General features: G+C 35.0%; 1 protein-coding gene across 1 annotated transcript; it reads right to left on the reverse strand.

Annotated features, from left to right (window-relative positions):
* Positions 1-235: 235 nt before the first annotated feature.
* VIP (vasoactive intestinal peptide) lies at positions 236-5,109 on the reverse strand (the record flags this gene model as incomplete). The annotated part of the gene is made up of 5 exons (XM_082633827.1): positions 236-281; positions 1,105-1,230; positions 2,004-2,108; positions 3,049-3,171; positions 5,003-5,109. 5 exons carry the CDS (start codon positions 5,107-5,109, stop codon positions 236-238), a joined length of 507 nt encoding a protein of 168 aa, XP_082489953.1.
* Positions 5,110-21,012: the final 15,903 nt, after the last annotated feature.

Below are 21,012 nucleotides of genomic sequence, written 5' to 3' on the forward strand. Positions count from 1 at the left end.
TCATGCTATCAGAACACTGCATGAATCATTTCAAGCTGTTTCCTAAGCTGGGGTCCACTTCAGATAGAAGTGTCCTTCTTAGATGAGGTCTCACTGAGAGACCTCTAAGATGTTTTTTACCAAGTGACTCTTAACCTACTTAAATAGTTAGATGATTGCTACTAGAATATAATAACTCACAGTGATACTCACCACTGGGAAGCTGTCAGCAGCTTTGCTCCAAAGAACTTTTTCATCATTTTTCTATCTCTTCGAGAAAGTTAGGAGATTCTCCCTCACTGCTGCAGACCAGAAAGAGAGAATCGTGCATGTTAAGGCTCTTGGATGAGAAAGCTTCTAAAGGAGAGGTGATGTGTGACCCAGGTTGTTCTAGGTGCTCTGTAAAGTGCACTAGGAGCTAAACAATTCTCATTCAGGTGAGTCATTACCTATGAATGGTTCTTCAATCTTCAAGTGTCTAAAAGTTTTCTTACAGAATTATAATCTGGTGGGCAAAAAGAGGCCCCTTGCCTGATTTCACCCAAACAGAATTGTCCTTCATACTCACCATCTAAACAAAAATAATTGGAATAAAAAGAGAGAGTATCACATGTCCTAGATATTGTGCTCCCATATTTACACACCACGGAGAAACATAGGTTTTACTGAATCTGAGAAGACAAAATAATTCATGGTTTAATTCAGTAAAATGCAGATATTAAATATGCAGGTAAAGGGAATTCCATGTGGTACCAAATTGCTAGTTGACTGCCCTTTACATGTTTTAAAAATCAGCACATCTGATAAAACCTGTTCCCAGACTCCAACTAGATGTCTCTATAGTCATCATTTTTAACCCTGGAAGCACAGTAGAAACAACTGGGGAACTCTTAAAAAATACCAGGGTCTAGAGCCGCATCCCTGGAACCACTAACTTTCTGGCATTTGGTCTTGGGTTAGGCTCAGACATCAGTATTTTCAAAATTCTCCAGGGTAGTCTAATGTTAGCCAAGGTTGAGAATTACTGCTTCAGAGCTAGAGAGAAAGAGAGACATCTCCATATGCAGCTTCTATTTTGAAAGTCATTTACAATTTCTCATTTTAGCAAGTTCTCTCTTTCTTTACCTCCGCTTTCCATTTAGAATTGAGTTCAAGTATTTCTTTACAGCCATTTGTTTTCGAAGGCGGGTATAGTTGTCAGTGAAGACTGCATCTGAGTGGCGTTTGATTGGTCCCTGGTCTTCTGAGATGCTATTGTTAAGAAACGAGAGAATAAGGAAACCAAATAATTTTAACAAGAAATGATAAAGGTACCAAAGGTCTGAATTTCTTGGAGTCAGATAAAAAGAAATTCCAACACCCAACTCATTTTCTATCACAAAAAGACTGAAAGAAAAATGCATTTAAGCCTAAGGATAGGGGAGCAAGGAATAATCCAACATACTTTGGCCTTTACTGGGAGTGCCTTTAGACACATTCTGTCCTAACTGAGTGAATAATTTATGAAAAATAAAATGGGCACTACTTGAAATTGTGTTCTGCCATTGGAAGGAAAAGTTCTTTAAAAAATAAATACTTCTTTATGAAGCTATGCCACTCTGAGTAGTACCTTCTACATATTCAGTTATTGTCCATTTAAAGACAGAATCTTCCAATGTTTGCTTTGAGCAGGAAGTAAAACACAAACACTGAAGTTAACCTTAAAATTTGCTTCAGTTTGTACTATGTCTTATTTATTTTTTACTGTGTCTAGTTCAGTTTGTATGCAGATTTATAAATGATTATTATTTAAGAAAAACAAGTGTGTCTGGAGCCAATGAGTATGATACTACTAGGAAAACTTCTTTTCTTAATCCATGGGCCTGGTACATTTTATTGAAGAATATAAATTATTTGATAACTAAATTAAACATTATCAAGAGTTATCCATTTTGAATAAAGTAAATAAGTTGTTTACAGTGAAAATATAATTGTCAAATTTAATAATCATAACATGTTTTTAAAAAATAATAAATTCTCTTTACCTAATTCGTTTTCCAATAAGGGACTCAAGGTACTTTTTGGCAGAAAGTTGACTTAAGAGTCTACTATAGTCACTGGTGAAAACTCCATCAGCATGTCTGACATTTCTGAAACAAGGAAGAGAGAATAGTCATTATTTTGTAAATAGTTTGCTAAAATATCATTTTGGCTCATTCGATACAAAAGGAACATCAACTTATTTGAAAGCTCCTCATGTAAACTTAAATCCAAAAGGAGCTTTTCTAACAACCCAATAAACAATATAATCTATTGACTTATTCTAATGACTTATATCTATATTTCCAGCCCAACAGTTTGAAAAATTAAAGAAATTAGCTTTTTGAGAAGCATATCTCAATATTAAAATAATATTCTCTGGTAGAACCTATAAAACTAATTCTCTTCTAAGAAATACTGGTGGGAAAATATATTTAGTTTCTATTTATTTATGGTGCTTTATTTCTTCTATTCTGAATAAAGGTATATGCAAAGGGAAATTATCCAGATTTTAGTAAAAAATCCTCTTATGCCTTTTGCTATTTCTTCTGCCAAAATATTTGGAAACAAAATCTCTTAATATAGAAAGGATCATAGAGCATATCAACCAAATTTTCCATCCAAATGAGAAATAGTTTTTGCTTTATCTTTTGTATAGAGTTACCCTCTCTACACTGGAATGCTGCTCTGGACAAATGGTTCCATGAAATGCATAGCTTTTATTATTAGACACCTTTTCTTTATATAGAGGTGAAACTCTTGAATGTTATAAATGCTATAGTTTTACAAGAATTGGCACATCTTCTGATGTTAAAAATTTATGCAACAGAATATAAGTGGATGAGTTGCTCAGTCTGGCCTCTTACAACCTCTCTACATGAAAATCATGTACAGCAGCAAGAGCTTCAATAAATCAGGCTGAATGAAGCCATGACACATGGAAACTTGTAGTGCTATGCTGTGAGAGTAGCTTCATGGTGACACAAAAACAAAATGTTTAGATTTCAAAAAAACATTTTCTAAAATAAAACACAATAAAAATGAACTCACCTGGATACATCATAATAAGGTGTGTCATTTTCAGCTAATGTATTCTGTAAAACATCAGTTTCTGCTTTTAATGAAATTTGATCAGGTTCATTTGCTCCTTCAAAAGGCATTCTGTCACCCACACTGTTAGGAAAAAATACTGTAAAGTATAATACATTCCTTTCTCAGAAGCTAGTGCTCCTGGTTTTACAAACATTTGAAATAAGTTATTCAAAATCTTAGGATATATCACCCATTCACAATATATGGACAGCATAATTGATTTAATGGCTTCTATGGTTTACAAGAGTATAAATAGTGGAATTTTTGTTACCCCATAAAATACATGCCATATAACTTTTACAGGCTTTATGTACCAGAAGAGCTACTTAGTTCAGTCTTTCAGAGCATGAAGCAAAGTACACTTCCTTGGCAATAGCTTCACTTTGCAAAGTTCACAGGTAGAAAGATTTTATACAAAATAGAAACTTTGGAAAAATTTTTATATTCAATATGAAAATTGGGAGCAATTCATGTATTTGTTGATGGTCAGTATTACTTGTCTCAACATATCTCAAGAGCTGAGTATTAACTATTTTTCTTTCTCTAAGTCCCTAAACTTTGCTTCAAAGATTCACCTTGGTGTGATGTATTTCTATGTATTGACCAAGTCCGAAGACTTTCTCCATCTCTGAATATTTACTCAAATTCAATGAATTTTGTCGAGCTATTTTGTTTCAAATCTTATGTAGTAACACAATTTTAATAAGGGATATACAATGCTTTACAGGAAGGCTAAGCATAGACATGCCTATACATGGAATATGACTATACTTGTGAATGCATGCACATTTTGAATACCAGCACAGTGTTAAAATAAAGTGTGTGCATATTTTCACTGTTGGGGTAAACTTCTAAGGAGTGTGTCACCTGCTGGGCACTTGTGTATTTTTTGGTGAGGCAGTAGCTGGTAGACAGTAACAAGCAGCCCTCTTTGAGTATGAAGCCTAGCAATCAATGCAAACTTCGTCATTCTTGAGATTATTCATCTCTTGTGATATAACCATTCAGATAGACTCATTCTATTTAATTATCAAAGCAATATATGATCTGGCTTTAAACAGACTTCACAGAGAACCACTAACAGCTAAGAGATTATTTACTCTATCGAGCATAAACCTACCTTGAACAAAGAATTAGGAATAAGAAAATAAGCAAAGAAGTGATTATTTGTCCTTAGATATAGTAGTCCCTGTAAACTGGAAGGAAACTAATGTAGCTTCCATTTACTGTTTCCTTCCTTAGCATAAACTTATTTCAGATAAAGCTTTAAAGATGAGTTGTATTATACTGTATGAACTTGAAATATGAAACACAACATAGAGAGCAGTAAAACTAAGGAATTATGATAAAAACCAAGTCCCTTAAAATTCATTCATTGGGGGAGGGTGTCTCAGTAGATCAATTATCCCACAATTTTTAATATTGACAAATTGATTCTGCCTAGTCTGTCCAACATGATTTTATGCATATTCCACTAATCAACTACTCATCTTATGATTATTTGCTGACTGATCTTGAAAATGAACTAAAATGAGTTAGGCAACTAGACACCTATTTTTCCAACAGAAACTGAACTGAACTGAGATGGCAATGGAGAATAGCTCATTACTCATCTAAAACTGGTTTTGAATGAAAGGAAAGTCAAACCCTCCTTCTGCCTTGCTCGGAAATGTGATCCACCCTACCCATAAAACTAATCATTGACACTGTCTCTCTGGCCCTGAGAGTGAATTCCAAGACTCAGAATAATCATGTGGACCTGAAGTTGAAAAAACTTGCTTAACATGTTAACCAACAGATTTAAATAACTAATACCTAATTTTTTAAATTGAGCTGCCCAAAATAACATATAGGAAATTCCCATTTCCATGGAGAAGGAATGTTCAACTCTCTGAATTGAAAGAGAACCTACCTTAGAGCAGAAGGTGCTCCAAAAAGAGGCCATGCCAAGGTCTGCGAGAAAAGCACACTGAAAAGTATCAGGAACAGGAGTAGCTGGGGTTTGCTTCTCGTTTCCATCTCTCTGTACCTCAAAGGGGAGAGAATCACATTGGCTTTTCCAACCACAGATGTTCCAGTAAGGTAATTCTGAGTGTCTAGCAGTAATGTCTTAAGACTCTTACAGAGTTTAGAAAAAGTAATTTTCATCATATAGAAAGAGTTAAACTGCAATATGATTACTTTTTATATCAAAAAGGTTTTTTGTGTGTGAATGTTGTTTGAATAAAAATTAGGATCTTTTTCAACTGCTGCCTATCTCTCACTAGGCACAAGCATATATTGAATGCAATACTTTTATAGTATTAGAAGTAACTATAGGGACTTTCCTTATAACAAATTGTAACATCCATGTTTAGTATTTTTTTCTAACTAAGGAAACAACTTCAAGAAACTAAAGTTTCTTCTTTTACTCTAAATTTTTAGTATCTGATTAATATAAAACTGGAGCATCATCTATTTAATACTATATGTATATATGTATATACATATCCTTATAAAATTATTCTGTATATACATTTTTTCCTCTTTTAATTGTAGATGTTACAATTAACATGGAGCTTAATCTCTGTAAAGTTTGGTTTTGAACAAACTAACTCAATTTGTAGTGAAAATTAATACAAAAAAATAATTGAACCACATATTACCACTGAAATAATTTTTGCCATAAAAGGAAAAATATATTAAATACAAAGCCTGTATATTTTTACATCTAATACACTTACACATTTCATTTCTAAATAGTTCCTAAATAGAAATTTAGGAGTTTGATGTCTGTTTCTTGTGCTGTCTGTAAAACTCACAGCATTTAAATTTAAAGAGGAAAATAAATGCTTTTTAGTTCACATAACTAACATATGAAATAGAAAGAACAGCACTAAAAAACAAGTTGAAACTTCCAAAACAAATGTATCCACTGAACCTTCAGTCAAAAATTTACATATAAGCCAAAAAAAAAAAAAAAAACAACCCCAAAACCCTACTTTAACACATTATTTTTAAAGGAGCATTGAGTAAAAGAAAAAACAGGGTAAAGCATTTTCCGACTAAAGAATTCAGAAAACCCATTCATATGTGGGAAGTTGAGGCATTTCTATACTTACCAGGTGACTTAGAAACCTGTATTTTTGTTGTTGTAAAGGAGGAACACTGTAAAATTCTTTTTCAAGAGAAAGAAAAACTCAATATATCCTGAGAAAAGTTCCAGAGGCAGGGGGAGAAAAAAAAGAAGAAAGGTTAAGTTTTCACTTACCTTGTTGAGTAGTGTTCCTAGGGAGCTTTCTGTTCCAAGGATAATATTAGAGCTGTCTCAGGTGCTGAAGTCCCGTGAGGCCGACAAAGTCTCCACCAGTGCTCTTGCCCTTAGAGCTGAACCAGAACTTGGTACTGGCTGAGGGTTGGCTACTATTGTAAGCAACTGCTTTTCACTCTACCCTGACCAGCATTTCAAAGCCCATCATTTTATAGGGCTTAAGCGTAGGGCTGAGCAATCACAGAGCTCTCTGAAAGACGTCACAGTAGTACTCTCATGGGATGAATAGGACTTGAAGTTCTTATTAAATTGTCATTATGCCTGATTTATATAAATTTATAGTGAGTAACTTCAAGATGTAAGCTATAAAGAGGAAAGTTACTTTTCTTTAAACAAAAAAAGGTACCAAGCTTAATGTGAAATAGTTTAATCTCTAATGAGTAGCAATGAAATAAAAGACTGATTAGTGTTATGGTCAAGGCCACTGGAATTCCTTCAGAAAATAAGAATTTTATGTACAGGAACAGATGCAGAAAGCAACAAATACTTAGGCTCATAAGCTTACAAACATAATTCTCCTTTATTATAAGGCATCAATTGCCCTAAAGCCTTTTTATTTTTATACTATTCATGTAGATCCTGACTTAATCTTTCTTGAGATCTATCCTAATTTTAAAAGCATCCAGAAATAATTTTCCTTATTCTTTCTATTACTATTTTTTCTTTATATTGAAACAAGTCCCTGGATAAATTTTCAAAAAGCCTCTAAGATACTATAATATACACACTGTTGCTTAGAATAGTAGCAGTACTGATGTTTCACATTAGCATAAAAATGTCATAATTCCTAATGCATTTTCACATACATAACCTCAAATGATCCAAAAAAAATTATCGTACTGGATAGTCCCAAAGGTTCATTTTTTTCTTTCTTTTTGAACATTATATTCATCAGTTTTTTAAAGTCTTGCACTGTGTGGAATTATATATATATCCCTGAACACACACCACACACATACCAGCTTTTAACATTTCCAGCTCAGTCACTTGACAGGTGATTACAAAGAACTAGTTGGCAAGCATTTATGGAGTACTTTGATAAAAAATTTCTATTTGTGGGTTTTTAATTCAAAGTAGCCTAGCATCAGAGTTTAAGGTAAAAATGCAGCTACCTGAACAACTTCATGGACAATAAGGCAAAATGTTACTCTCCCTTTTGTTTAAAAAAAAATGGCCAGGGTGTGTATTCTTTTATATTTTTCTTTGTAAGTCCCTCAAGGGGTAACAGCTCTAAAGCCCCCTTTCTTTCCTCTGCTTTACGATTTCAGTATCTATTTCCTTCATTCAAAGTCAGACTGATCCAGTAAAAGAATATCCTGCTTTGCTTAATCATATTTTCTAATCCAGTTACAAGAAAAATTCAATGAATTAAATTTCAAAAAGTCTGGAAATTGGTTTCCCAGCTGACAGCTCTGACTTAAGCCAGAGTTCCTGTGGCTTAATTCCAGGAAATCTTTTTTTACCTGATAATTACAAACTAGAGGTTGAAATCGTTCTCATATGGAATTTTTTTTTATCCTTAGCTGTTCATCACCTAATTCCCAGTGAAGCAATTTTATCTGAGAACAGCAACAGCAAAATAAATTGATTGAGAGTCACAGGGAACCCACTGCTGAAGGTAAGCAACAAAATCTAAAAGAAAAGAAGACATGAAGTTGATTATTATTTGGTCTAAGCAAGTACTTAGCATTCACACAGAGTAACTACAGTAGGTTTTCCAATGATGAAGACAGTTTCTCCCATTATAATAATAAAACACAAAAATAAAGAGAAATAATTAAAACTTATTACCTCTGAATAAAAATAAACTAAATCAAAGAACTGTGTTTTTTCCTATGAATTTAAATTAGAAATCAAAACTGAATTTCAAAATGGGATCATAGCACCATCTTCAGGTTGAAAAGCCTTAATTCAGAAAATTTTTTAAAAATGTGTTTCTTCTCTTTTCTTTCAAGGAAATGGATGTAAACCAGAGGCTCTTTATCCAGCTAAATTATGGAATCTTCCAGAGAAAGAAAAACTACTATAGCTGAGTTTATTCTGAATACTTTGTTACTATAAAACTCAGTAAATACAAAAATACAAATGTGAATTTACTGTTTAAATCTGCTATTTCCCCTACTTTGGCATATCTTTCTATAATGTTCCCACATCTCTAGCAGAACTTATTTCCTACCTCAAGGCTTCTCATTAAAATGATATTTATAAAAAGAAGAACCAGTTGTTCATACAACTAGAACTGATCTCCAAGATCCTTCTTTTACAAGTAAGTAAACTGATATCCAGAGAGTTTAAGTAATTTTCAGGTGGTAGTTACAAATAGGGGATGAAACCTAGGTCTTCTGATCTTGATTAAGCTTTCTTTCCATTAAGGACTGGTGGTTTTCTGTAACTGTTGTTATCACCATTACTGATGCTAACAGGTCATATAAGGAAAAAAAAAAAAAAAAACCTCATAAAAACATTGGCATCGTCTCGTTTTTTCACCATCTGGACCAAAGATAGAGAAAGAAAACTGGCATTCTAAACTAAAACATACTGAATGTAGGAAAATCAGATGGAAGGGGTTTTCAGGCTCAGAAAATAGGCAGAAAGCCAGAGTCACCCTTTTTTCCTTAGTGAAAAGAGCTAATAGAGGGTCCTTATTAAAGATGAAAAGCTAAAGCTGTGCTCTTCTGCTTCTTGATGTGACAGCTTTGCCTGCCTAACTCAGCCAAACTCACACTCATCCCTGAGACCTGTCCACTATTTGCCAGGGTCATCCTGAGGGTCTACATGAGAGTTTTGCAAACCACTGGCTGTGAGCCGCATCTGGCTCAATACCCTGGGTTTTGTCACTCAAGCTAGGAATGATGTTTACATTTTTAAAAGGTTGAAAAATGTTAATAGAAGGAAAATACTTTGTTTGAAAGTTATATGAAACGTAAAATTTCAGGGCTCATAAATGAAGTTTCATTGGACCATGAAAATGCTTACCACATATGTATTGTCTACGGCTGCTTTTGTGCTATAGTGGCCAAGCTGAGTAGTTGTGACAGAGACCGTAGAGCCTGCAAAACCTAAAATGTTTACTGTTTGGTCCTTCACAGAAAACAAGGGCCACAGAAAACCTGTAGACATCTGGTCTAGAGCTTCCCATTTGGGAAGATATTTAAGAAGTCATGTTTACCTTAATATTCTTAAGTCTTTAGTTTTCAATAACTTGTATTAGGAAATATATATGTGTGTTTATATATTTATGTGTGTATATATATATACACACATATACTTTTAGTGTATACTATGTATAATATCTATGTATATACATATGTGTAATATACATAATGTATACATATATCTAAGACACCCCTTCATTGTAACATTGTTCATAATAGCCAAGATATGGAAACAATTTAAGTGTCCATAGATGGACGAATGAATAAAGAAGATGTAGTATATACATACACAGTGGAATACTATTCAGCCATACAAAAGAATGAAATCCTTTTTTGAAATGAAATTCATTTGTGACAACATGGATGAAACTTGAAGATATCATGCTAACTGAAGTAAGTCAGATGGAGAAAGACAAACACTGTATGATTTCACTCATATGTGGAATTAAAAAAAAAAGAAACTAATAAGCAAAATAACACAAAAACAGACTCATAGATCCAGAGATCAGGTTAGTAGTTGCCCGAGGGTAAGGGGGTTGGGAGGGTAGGTGAAACGGGTGAAGGGGGTCAACTGTATGGTAATAGATGGTAACTAGACCTGTGTTGGTGATCACTTTGTAGTGTACCCAGTAGTTGAATCATAATGCTGTACACCTGTAACTTATATCATAAAATAAATAAATGTATTAAAGATTTAAGAACAAATTTCGTCTAATTCACAATGTCATGATCATACATATGCCCCTCCCTCTACCATACACACATTCCATGTAACCAGCCTTTAACTCAGTGACCCCCCCCCAACTTAGAGATCAGAATATATGAGTCCACAAAGAGAGGAGGTGTTACCAGTGGAGGAAATGGGAAGCAATGATGTCTAACCCCTGGCTCTTGACTTTAAGAACTCTGAAGTCTATAAGTTAGAGCGAAAGATTTGGCAAGAATATTTACTGAGTGAGCTTGCACAGTGTCTGCACCACAATACCTATTCTCGCCAGACCAGGAAAGAGCCTCTGAGATGGGGAAGAGAAGAAATGATTAGAGATGGAGAGACAACCTTCTGCCCTTTGTTGGTAGTAGTAGGTTTATGGCAGGAGTGAAGGGATGCATGACAGAACCCTGCCCTATTAAGCTTGGGGACTAAGTAGTAGAGGCTAACTTAGCTTCATTTCTCATCTGATCGCCACAGCAAACAATGGAGAAACACTCCGCAATGGTAGAGGAAGCAGATAGACCTATATGACAAAGAAAGTCCGCCACTTCCTGCTTGGGAAGACCATAAGTGCCTTCCAGGTGGTAAAAAGTTGAAAGGGCCTACCAATCTTTAACCAAGGACCAGACCCTACCCAGAGACCAGAGGGGACTGTACATCTCAGTGGACAACAGCAAGGCACAGAACATCCCCCAAGGACCCAGAGACAGCCTCCTGGAATTTCATGTTGTTATGTACACATGCTCACAAACTGAGATGCTACTGTGAGGAAAAAGAGGGAGAGAGCAAATCCTGAACTGACAGAATGTTAAATCTCAAAATTACTGTGTTTACCCAGAAATGACTAAGAATACATTTTCTGTGGACTGGAGGAATAAAATAGAAGTTGAGTTAGAGAAAACATTTTAGAGCTGAAGTTTTTGCACATGATGCTATGTGGCCTGTGAATATTTGTAGTTGCTATTACTCTAAGAATGATCTTGAGTTTGTATGATCATGCTTTGACTAGGAAAAGACTTCACAGGGCCCTTTATCCTACTTAGTATCAACATTAACTTTAAAAAGACTATGATTGCCTTGGCTAAGTCTTCCAAAACTATGTTGACTAATAGTGGTGAAAGTGGACATCTTTGTCTTCCTCCTGGTCTTAGAGGAAATGCTTTCAGTTTTTCACCATTGAGAATGATGTTTGCTGTGGGTTTGTCGTATATGGCCTTTATTATGTTGAGGTAGGTTCCCTCTATGCCCACTTTCTGGAGCGTTTTTATCATAAATGGGTGTTGAATTTTGTCAAAAGCTTTTTCTGCCTCTCTTGAGATGATCATATGGTTTTCATTCTTCAATTTGTTAATATGGTGTATCATATTCATTGAAGATGTGATACATATATACAGTGAAATATTACTCAGCCATAAAAAGGAATGAAATTGCGTCATATGTAGAGATGTGGCTGGACCTAGAGACTGTCAAACAGAGTGAAGTAAGCCAGAAAGAGAAAAACAAATATTGTATATTAATGCATATATGTGGAATCTAGAAAAATGGTACAGATGAGGGTGGGATGAATTGGGAGATTGGGACTGACATATATACACCACTAGGTATAAAATAGATAACTAATGAGGACCTGCTGTATAGCACGGGGAACTCTACTTGGTGCTCTGTGGTGACCTAAATAGGAAGGAAATCCAAAAAGGAGGGGATATGTGTGTACATGTGGCTGGTTCACCTCACTGGGCAGCATGAGCTAGCACAATATTGTAAAGCAACTGTCCCCCAATAAAAATAAATAAATAAAATAAAAAATAGAAAGACTATGAGACAGAAGCCTGGCAATGTTGAGACCCATCCTGGAGTAATGAGCCCCACCCTCGGGTCTTCCTCCAGCCCCTTGTCCTTCAGTCGTTCTTGCTGGTCCCCAGCTTTGACATCTGGTTCCCTTTCTAGCCTTCCCCAGCCCACTTCTTGGCCTTCATGCTCTCAGTCTGTTTCTTTCATTTTGCCTCAGTCCTATATGACCCCCTGGGAAGCCTGAGTTTTGACTGCTCTCAGGACAGATCTGATCCCACAGTTTACAAACCCAGGTACCCCCCCCCTGCTGAATATTCTCCAGTTACTGCTTTGGATCTGCTCTCTGCTCCTGTCCACTCTGCTTTTTGTGCCCTAGAAGGTGGACCTCCACATTCATCCATGGTCTGTGGTCCGCTGGTCTCTGGTTGGGTTTAGCCAAAGTGAGGCTCTGGTAGGAAACTAAAGGGACCAAAGATTAGAAGAAAAAATGTTCTGAATATATATATATATATATATATTTTTTTTTTTTTTTCAGTATGCGGGCCTCTCACTGTTGTGGCCTCTCCCGTTGCGGAGCACAGGCTCCGGACGTGCAGGCTCAGCGGCCATGGCTCACGGGGCCCAGCCGCTCCGCGGCATGTGGGATCTTCCCAGACCAGGGCACAAAACGGTGTCCCCTGCATCGGCAGGCGGACTCTCAACCACTGCACCACCAGGGAAGCCCTGTTCTGAATATTTATTCTCCATAGGCCATGGTTTGGAAGAAACTACATTCCTCCCCCAAGACCCAGAATATATACGGTGGCCCCTCTCCTGCAGCCCTAGAGATGCTGAAAGCTTAGGTGCTGAGGCTATTGCATGAGTCCTTTGCCACCTCATTGGTTCTCAACATATTTATTAAACTCTCCTCAATCCTTATTAAACTCTGCTATATCTTTATTAAACTCTGCTCAGCTAATGTCTGGAGAGAGCCATGTGTGTCCTTCCCAGACCATACCTCATGCGCTCCCACTCCCAAACCCAACCTCACACTTCTAAGATAACTGCAGACATTTAATTTAGGATTCAATAACTTTAGAAGGCATGCTCATTTTTAAAGTTTTAATATTTTAAATTTAAGTTGAGGGAATCCTTAGAATAATCAATGTGGAATCTTGTAGGAAGGTCGCTCTAGCCCTGAGCACATCTGTTGGATTGGTGAGCAATTGGTTTTTAAATGTTGTAAAACACAAATAAACGAAAAGCCCTTTCAGACCCTTGTTGTTACTCAAGTCCCCCCAGGAAAAGAGGCTGGATCTATTGTAACACATGTCAGGAGGAAAGGTCAGTGTACTACCAGCAGCCAAACACCAAACCCTGATGGAGGTCTCTGTGGGGAGCAGCACAATGGCCCTGGGAAGGAGATCTGAGGCCAACATGGCCTCTACCTCTCCAGGGCTCCTGGCGCCTCATCCTCAGGAAATAAACTCTCACTGTCTAGGAAGCAGGAGATGTGGCTATTTGATAAATTTGATTTTTTAGTTAATCATCATTCTAATATCATGTATGTGTAGTCATTTCACTGTACTTCCCAGGCTGAGTGACTAATGTTCTAATTTCCGACTCATAAAACCATAATTTTTAGCTAGAAAGATAATGTAGTCCTGCCTCTTTGTTTTGAGAGATTATAGGGATTCAATATCCAAAAGAGGCATCGTTTTCTATTTCATTTAGGGACACAGAGTTGAAAAGCCAAACACTGTCTCAGCTCTCAAGGAGAGTAAAATCAGTACAGACATTGAATTCATAATTATAAGGTGAGTTGGCCTAAAAAGTATGATGTATTATGAGAGGTAGAGCAGGTATTTCTGAGGAAGTTATAGCAAAGTTGAGATTTACTGAGTGCGTGAACCTTGGCTTAAAAATAAGAGGGCTTCCCTGGTGGTGCAGTGGTTGAGAGTCCGCCTGCCGATGCAGGGGACACGGGTTCGTGCCCCGGTCCGGGAAGATCCCACATGCCGCAGAGCGGCTGGGCCCATGAGCCATGGCCGCTGAGCCTGCGCGTCCGGAGCCTGTGCTCCGCAACGGGAGAGGCCACAACAGTGAGAGGCCCGCGTACCACAAAAAAAAAAAAAAAAAAAAAAAAAAAAAAAGAGAGAGAGAGAGAGAGAAAGAGGGAAGAACATTCTAGGTATAACAAAAAAATATTTTAGAAGATCTGGAAGTATGGCATAAATGAGAAATTAATATGGAACTTTACCTTAAGAGAAAGGAGAGCCAATAAGTAGGGGTGTGATATGAGCTTGTGTTTGTTTTTCAGAAAGATCACACTGGCTGCTATATGGAGAACAGGTAAAGTACTGGGTGTAGAAAAATCAGAATGTCAGTCCGCCAAGACTAATGTTCTAGTTCCAGAGAATACTAAAGCAGATTTTGTCTCTCAGAATGTCTATCTATTATAGACACTTTGATTTACAGAATATGAGGGAAATACAAGCAAGTAACGCTACCTCACAATACACAGAAGGAATAAAAGGAGAAACAGTTTAGTCAAAAGGGGGATTAAGATGCAGGCTGAATTCAAAAAATAAAAACGACGCAGGCTGAGTTCAGTAGGCGGTAAGGGTACAGCGACAGGGCTGAGTTGAGTGGGTGGGCATTCTGTTAATAACCAGAAAATTGAGTCCTTTGTCTGGTGGAAAACATTTTTAAGATGTACAACAGAATCTGCTGAGGCAGATTATAAGGTATATATATATAAGGAATCTAAAAAAAATAATGGTTCTGAAGGAACTAGGGGCAGAACAGGTATAAAGATGCAGACGTAGAGAATGGACTTGAGGACACATGGAGGGGGAAGGGTAAGCTGGGACAAAGTGAGAGAGTGGCATGGACATATATACACTACCAAACGCAAAATGGATAGCTAGTGGGAAGAAGCTGCATAGCACAGGGAGATCAGCTCGGTGTTTTGTGTCCCCCTAAAGGGGTGCAATAGGGAGGGTGGGAGGGAGACTCAAAAGGGAGGAGATATGGTTATATATGTAAATGTATAGCTGATTCACTATGTTATAAAGCAGAAACTAACACACCATTGTAAAGCAGTTATACTCCAATACAGATGTTTAAAAAAAAAAAAAGAAAGAAAGAAATAGCAGGTTTCAAATGCATGAGGATTTTTGTGTCTTTACAAAAATCCCCCAAATTCAATTCATCTATGAATTGTGATTTAGAGTGTAAAGGATCAATATAATTTCAGGATCTAAAATCTTCCATAGTGTAGTCTATTTAAACTAAGAGTTTTCCTTAGGATAAGTGAGCATATTGAATGTGAAAACTACTTAGTCACTTTACCTAGATTAGAAACACTACCAGCGCTGGGATTTTCTTTTTCTTTGCCCTCTGGTACAGCTTCAAGTTAATGCAGCAAACTAGGAAAATATTATTTAGTTTGGGCTTCAGAATTGGTATACTTATTCTACCCATTTCCATTTCCACTCCTGGTATACATTTATCCCAGCAAGAAAACATGGCCAGGGTGTTCCTGAAACCTCCCTCTCAACTTTGTTAACCCAAGAGTCATCAGGTAAATAGCTGACGTCTTAAGGTACTAAACTAATACAGACATGGAGAAGCCATATGCTTTATTAAGCCAAACTGAGAAAAATATATCTTAGCTGTCCCTAAATAGTTTTAATTTTGAATATTTTCCCTCATTCTTAGAAACCATTTGAAGGACCTAGAAAATGTCAGTAGCTTGAAAAATAGTAAATAAATGAATAACAGAATAAATAATTATAATAGATTAAACAAGATAGTCACTAAGTATGGAGAATCATAAACTGTATCACAAAAGCTACACCATATTGGATAGTCTAAAGTTAGTGCCTCAGAGTTGTAGGATGATTGCCTGCTTGCTAGTCTCCTTTTCTGGGGTAGGTGAGACCAAGATGAAGGCGGCAGATGGCTTGTCAGAATGGAAAGATCTAGACAAGAGAAAATTTTTTTTAACCTGTCCTTACAAACTTAACCTATAAAGATCTTTCAAAATTAACTTTGTATCCCTAAAACTATTCTTCTAAAGAATGTGCTTATAGCTAAAGGAAAAATATATTTATAAATGAGATATGACTAAATTCCTTTTATTTTTATATACAATATTCATTTTTCAAATGTGAAGAATATTCATCTTTGTGTTCTTCCTTCCCAGTAAGACACCTCAATCTAAAAATGCTTTCCTCTGAGAGAAGCCCACTTGTTTAAAATGACTAAATTTCAGCCTCTTTTGGAGCAGAGTAATTCACTAAAATGAAATCAATTTATTATGCATTTACTTCAAGTTTGTACTTATAATTTGTAAATCATTTCGTAAAAGTTAGAATTGCAAGCATACTTCAGAGATACTGTGGGTTCAGTTCTAGACCACTACAATAAAGCAAATATCACAATAAAGTGAGTCCAAAGATTTTTTTGTTTCCTAGTGCATGTAAAAGCTATGTTTACACTATACTATAGTCTGCTAAATGTGCAATAACACTATATCTTTTAAAAAGTGTACACATTAATTAAATAATACAAAACAAAAAAACTTACAACAGTAATATCCAAGATCACTGATCACAGATCACCATAAAAATATAATAATAATGAAAAAGTTAAAAATATTTTGAGAATTTCCAAAATATGACACAGAGACACAAAGTGAGCAAATTAAATGCTGTTGGAAAAATGGCATCAGTAGGTTTGGTCAACAGAAGGTTGCCACAAACCTTCAATTTATAAAGGACACAATACCTGCAAACTACAGTAAAATGAGGTATGTTTGTACTTAATTTCTTTCTGTTTATTTTTCAAGTTTAAGTTTCTATTTCCATATTACATCTACTTTTGATAATTTAGGGCTCTTTTGTCAATTTGCCTAAGATTCTTTCTGACTAAACAGTAAGAAAAGAAGCAAATTTTTAAGCATTTATCAGAAAATAAGGACATTCTAGAACTTTCTTCCAGTTAATCACATAAAAGGTTTTTTTTTAATAAAAGATAAGGGAAATAATAATTATAACATTTCAGAATGAGTCATTTCTTCTTTAATTTTTTTTTCTTTTTACTCTTAGGAAGTCAAGAATTCTAAAGGGAAAAGAACTTAGAAGTGAAAACAGGACTTAACCTGGTGGCTCAGTGTTTAAGAACCCACCTGCCAATACAGGGGACATGGGTTTGAGGCCTGATCTGGGAAGATCCCACATATCGCAGAGCAACTAAGCCTGTGCGCCACAACTACTGAGCCTGTGCTCTAGAGCCTGCGAGCCACAACTACTGAAGCCTGCATGCCTAGAGCCTATGCTCCGCAGCAAGAGAAGCCACCACAATGAGAGGCCTGCGCACCACAACGAAGAGTAGCTCCTGCTCGCTGCAACTGGAGAAAGTCCGCACGCAACAACAAAGACCCAACGCAGCCATAAATAAATAAATAAATAAATAAATAAATAAATAAATAAATAAATAAATAAATTTAAAAAGTGAAAACAAATACCTTCCTCTGGTAGGAGATGAACATGAAGAAGCAACTGAAATCCGTTTTCACCAAAATAGTTAGAGACAAATAAAAGAAACCGAATGATGGTGTAACATTTTAAAAAATATAGAATTGAATATTTATCAAGTTTATAACATTGAAAGATGTAAAATTTGAAGTGAAATTTAAAAATTACAAAAGAAGTCATAGATACCTTTGAAAACATACGTTTAAAAATTTTGTTTGTTCAAAAATATCAAATTTAAAATGGAAAGACACTGGAGAAATACTTGAAGAAAACATGCTAAAAGGTAATAATTTTCTCAATGTAAGCATTCATATAAATTGGTAATGAAATATGAACTGCCTAAAAATAAGTGTGTAAGCAATATGAATAGATAATCCACACAGAAAAACTAAAATGATCAATAAATACAGTAAAAAAATTCTATATGTTTATGGAAGACAAGTTTAAATAATAGACACTCTCATTTTCCAAAATGTCTAGGTTTTTTTTGTCTTATTCTTTATTCATTCTTTGTCAGCAATGTAGTGTATCATTCTATATCAAAATCATTACATATATTCATGATTTAAACCAATATTCTACCTCTAGAAAACTATTCTAAAGTAATAATGAAATAATCCTAAAAACCAAAAAAGGTATATGCAAAAAAAGTTCACTATAGCTTTATTTTTTAATAGTGAAAAACAAGGTACACTATTATAAAACATTTTAATAAATTATACTACCCAATCAATATAATATTATGTTGTCATTTTACTATTCTGTTTAAAGAAACTATATAGCAACAAAGAAAACCATTTCTAGTGGAAAGAGAAATACAAAATTGCAATATAACTGTATTACTTTTGGAAAAGTATCCTATGTATAGGAAACAAAAAGCTGAGAATAAACCCTTCCCGTCCCCAAATGTTAATAGGAGCTATATTTTTGGAGGGAGTCATAAAACCATGTTTTATCTTTTTCCTCTTTTTCTCAATTTTTCAAATTTTTATTCGTGAGTTTTAGCTTCTTTTAATTGAAATAACTTTTTTTCCTTAAGAGATAAAAAAAATGAAGCTGTGTCTGATACGTGGTATTTTATAATTCATTATTTATCCCAAAACAGGGTTAAAAACAGAGTAACTTTCATTCTGACTTATTAATGATGTTCTTTCTCTCACCATAAGATGGTAATGTCCCACACATTAGTGTGAAAGTCTGAACACTCAACAAAATGGTAGCTGAGTTTCCTTATCCATTTGCGCTCTTTTTGTTTTTTAAAGCACATACTATGTAGTAGGAAACACTGTATTAAACACTATCTCATTTGACCTAAACAATCCTATGAGCTAAGTGTTATTTTCTCCATCTTCAGCAGGGGAAGAAATAATTCATTCTAGAGAAGTTAATTAATTGGCACAATCCTGTCCACTAATGAGTGGAAGAGACAGTATTTAAAAGGGAGGAAGTCCATTAATGACTAATGAAATCCTGAAAAACTCTAATGAAAATGCAGGAAGTTGTCAAGGAATTTTTGAAATATTTATGAAATAAAAATCACAAGATTAAGGAAAAAATGACAAATGTTTATAATTCCAACACAGTATGACTATTTCCATTTCTTTCACGTTTCTTTTTACAAGTATATAATTTTAGTTGTTGAAATTATAACGGTTGTTAAGTATATGTTTATAAATTAGTATTTTGCTATCCTTTCTTGATGCTTAGCCAGACGTTTTCCATGATTTTACAAATTTTTATAATTATACATAATATTTTTATAGTATTGCATTGTGTTGATATAGCTGTCTTTATCCCCCTTAATATAAGGTCTCTGGGGTGTTTTCTTTCCAATATTTTCTTATATTCTCTTACAAATAAAGACATACTGGATATCTTCATGAATATAGCTTTTTTGCTCTCCCTAAGTAATTTCATTGGGATAAACCCCTAGAGTAGAATTATTGTGTTAATTCTGGTATAAACAGTCATAAAGCTGGCTGGAGAAATTTGAAAGAATGAAGAATAAACCATTTTAATGGACACTCAATTCATACAAATGAAACAATACTTCCTACACTCAAACAGTAGCTGCCTAAAAGGAGACATCCAGCTATTGTATTAGCTGCTCTAGACTTCTCTCAGCTGTGAAACCTTAAATAAAATGTTCACTATACAAATGCTCTTGACAGAGCAGTTAGTTGTTTCCAGGTGAAAATAATAGGGATAGATACTCCTTTCATATTAACTTGTTCTTTAATAATTGAATAGCATTTTGAGTGCAATAGATGCATGGCTCCTAGACCAGACACAAACAGTGGAAAGGCTGTTTCTTTTATAAGAAAATAACATGACCATATTATTGCACATGGAGGGTCTAGCTTAATGGCCAAAGTGTACACTCTGGAGATATACTGCCTTGGTTTGAATCCGACTGCACCATTTACATACAGTGTAAAACCTTAAGCAAGTTATTCAATCTCTTTGGGATAGATACAGATATAGATATATAGATATAGATATATAAATACACAGACATATTTTGTATAGTTTATATATTAAGAATATATATACACATGTATGTATATATATATACATATGTATGTATAAATTAAGATTTCATATAGTATATAATTTATATATTAAGAAAAATATATTAAGGCTATATATGTAAATATAATATACTTATATATATAGTCAATATATATTTTCTTAATATAAAAAATATATATGAATTATTAATTTGTACTCACACACACGATGCATAATAAATTTTTATACTTATGATCTAGCCAAGACCTCAAGAAACTTCTGGCCTGACTCGTTACTGCCAGAAAGAAAACTTTTAATTTATTTACAGCTAAAACACCATTCGGCAAGGTATTTCATTCAGTTACAGAGGAATACATTTTACAAAGCAATTTATGTTAGTACATTGTTCCAGGAAATTGCATCACTCAAAGCCAGACTGTCTATGGGTGACTTATTCAACTTTTATTTTGTAATGTTTAAGATAACTTCTGATTACACCAGCTTTAAAAATATTCATGTTAAACTTATCAATGCAGTACATGAATTTTTTTTCATTTCATTTGGAGTATACACAAAATTATTTTTTATAAAAACCTTCATCTTTCCTGAAAATACACACTGGCCCTTCCTCCAAGCATATATGAAGCAGGTTTCTCTACCAATCAGTCCTAAATCAGTGCCTCAGCTTTTATAGGTGGTCCAGCCTGCTCTGGTGAGCTGACTCATGGGATATATGTTTTCCTTTTTTAGAGGACATGCAGAATATTTTCATTCTGAGAGGCAGGCAGAGAGAACAATCTCAAAACTCATTATCATATATATATTTGAAAAGCTCAAGAAAAAGATATCCCTAATGGATGTGTAGCCTCTTTATTTCTATAAATTAGTGGTTCTCAATCTTTTCTGAAGCAAAGATCCTTC

Source organism: Mesoplodon mirus, assembly GCF_964341445.2.
Source record: "Mesoplodon mirus genome assembly, chromosome: 10".
Taxonomy (NCBI): Eukaryota; Metazoa; Chordata; class Mammalia; order Artiodactyla; family Ziphiidae; genus Mesoplodon; species Mesoplodon mirus.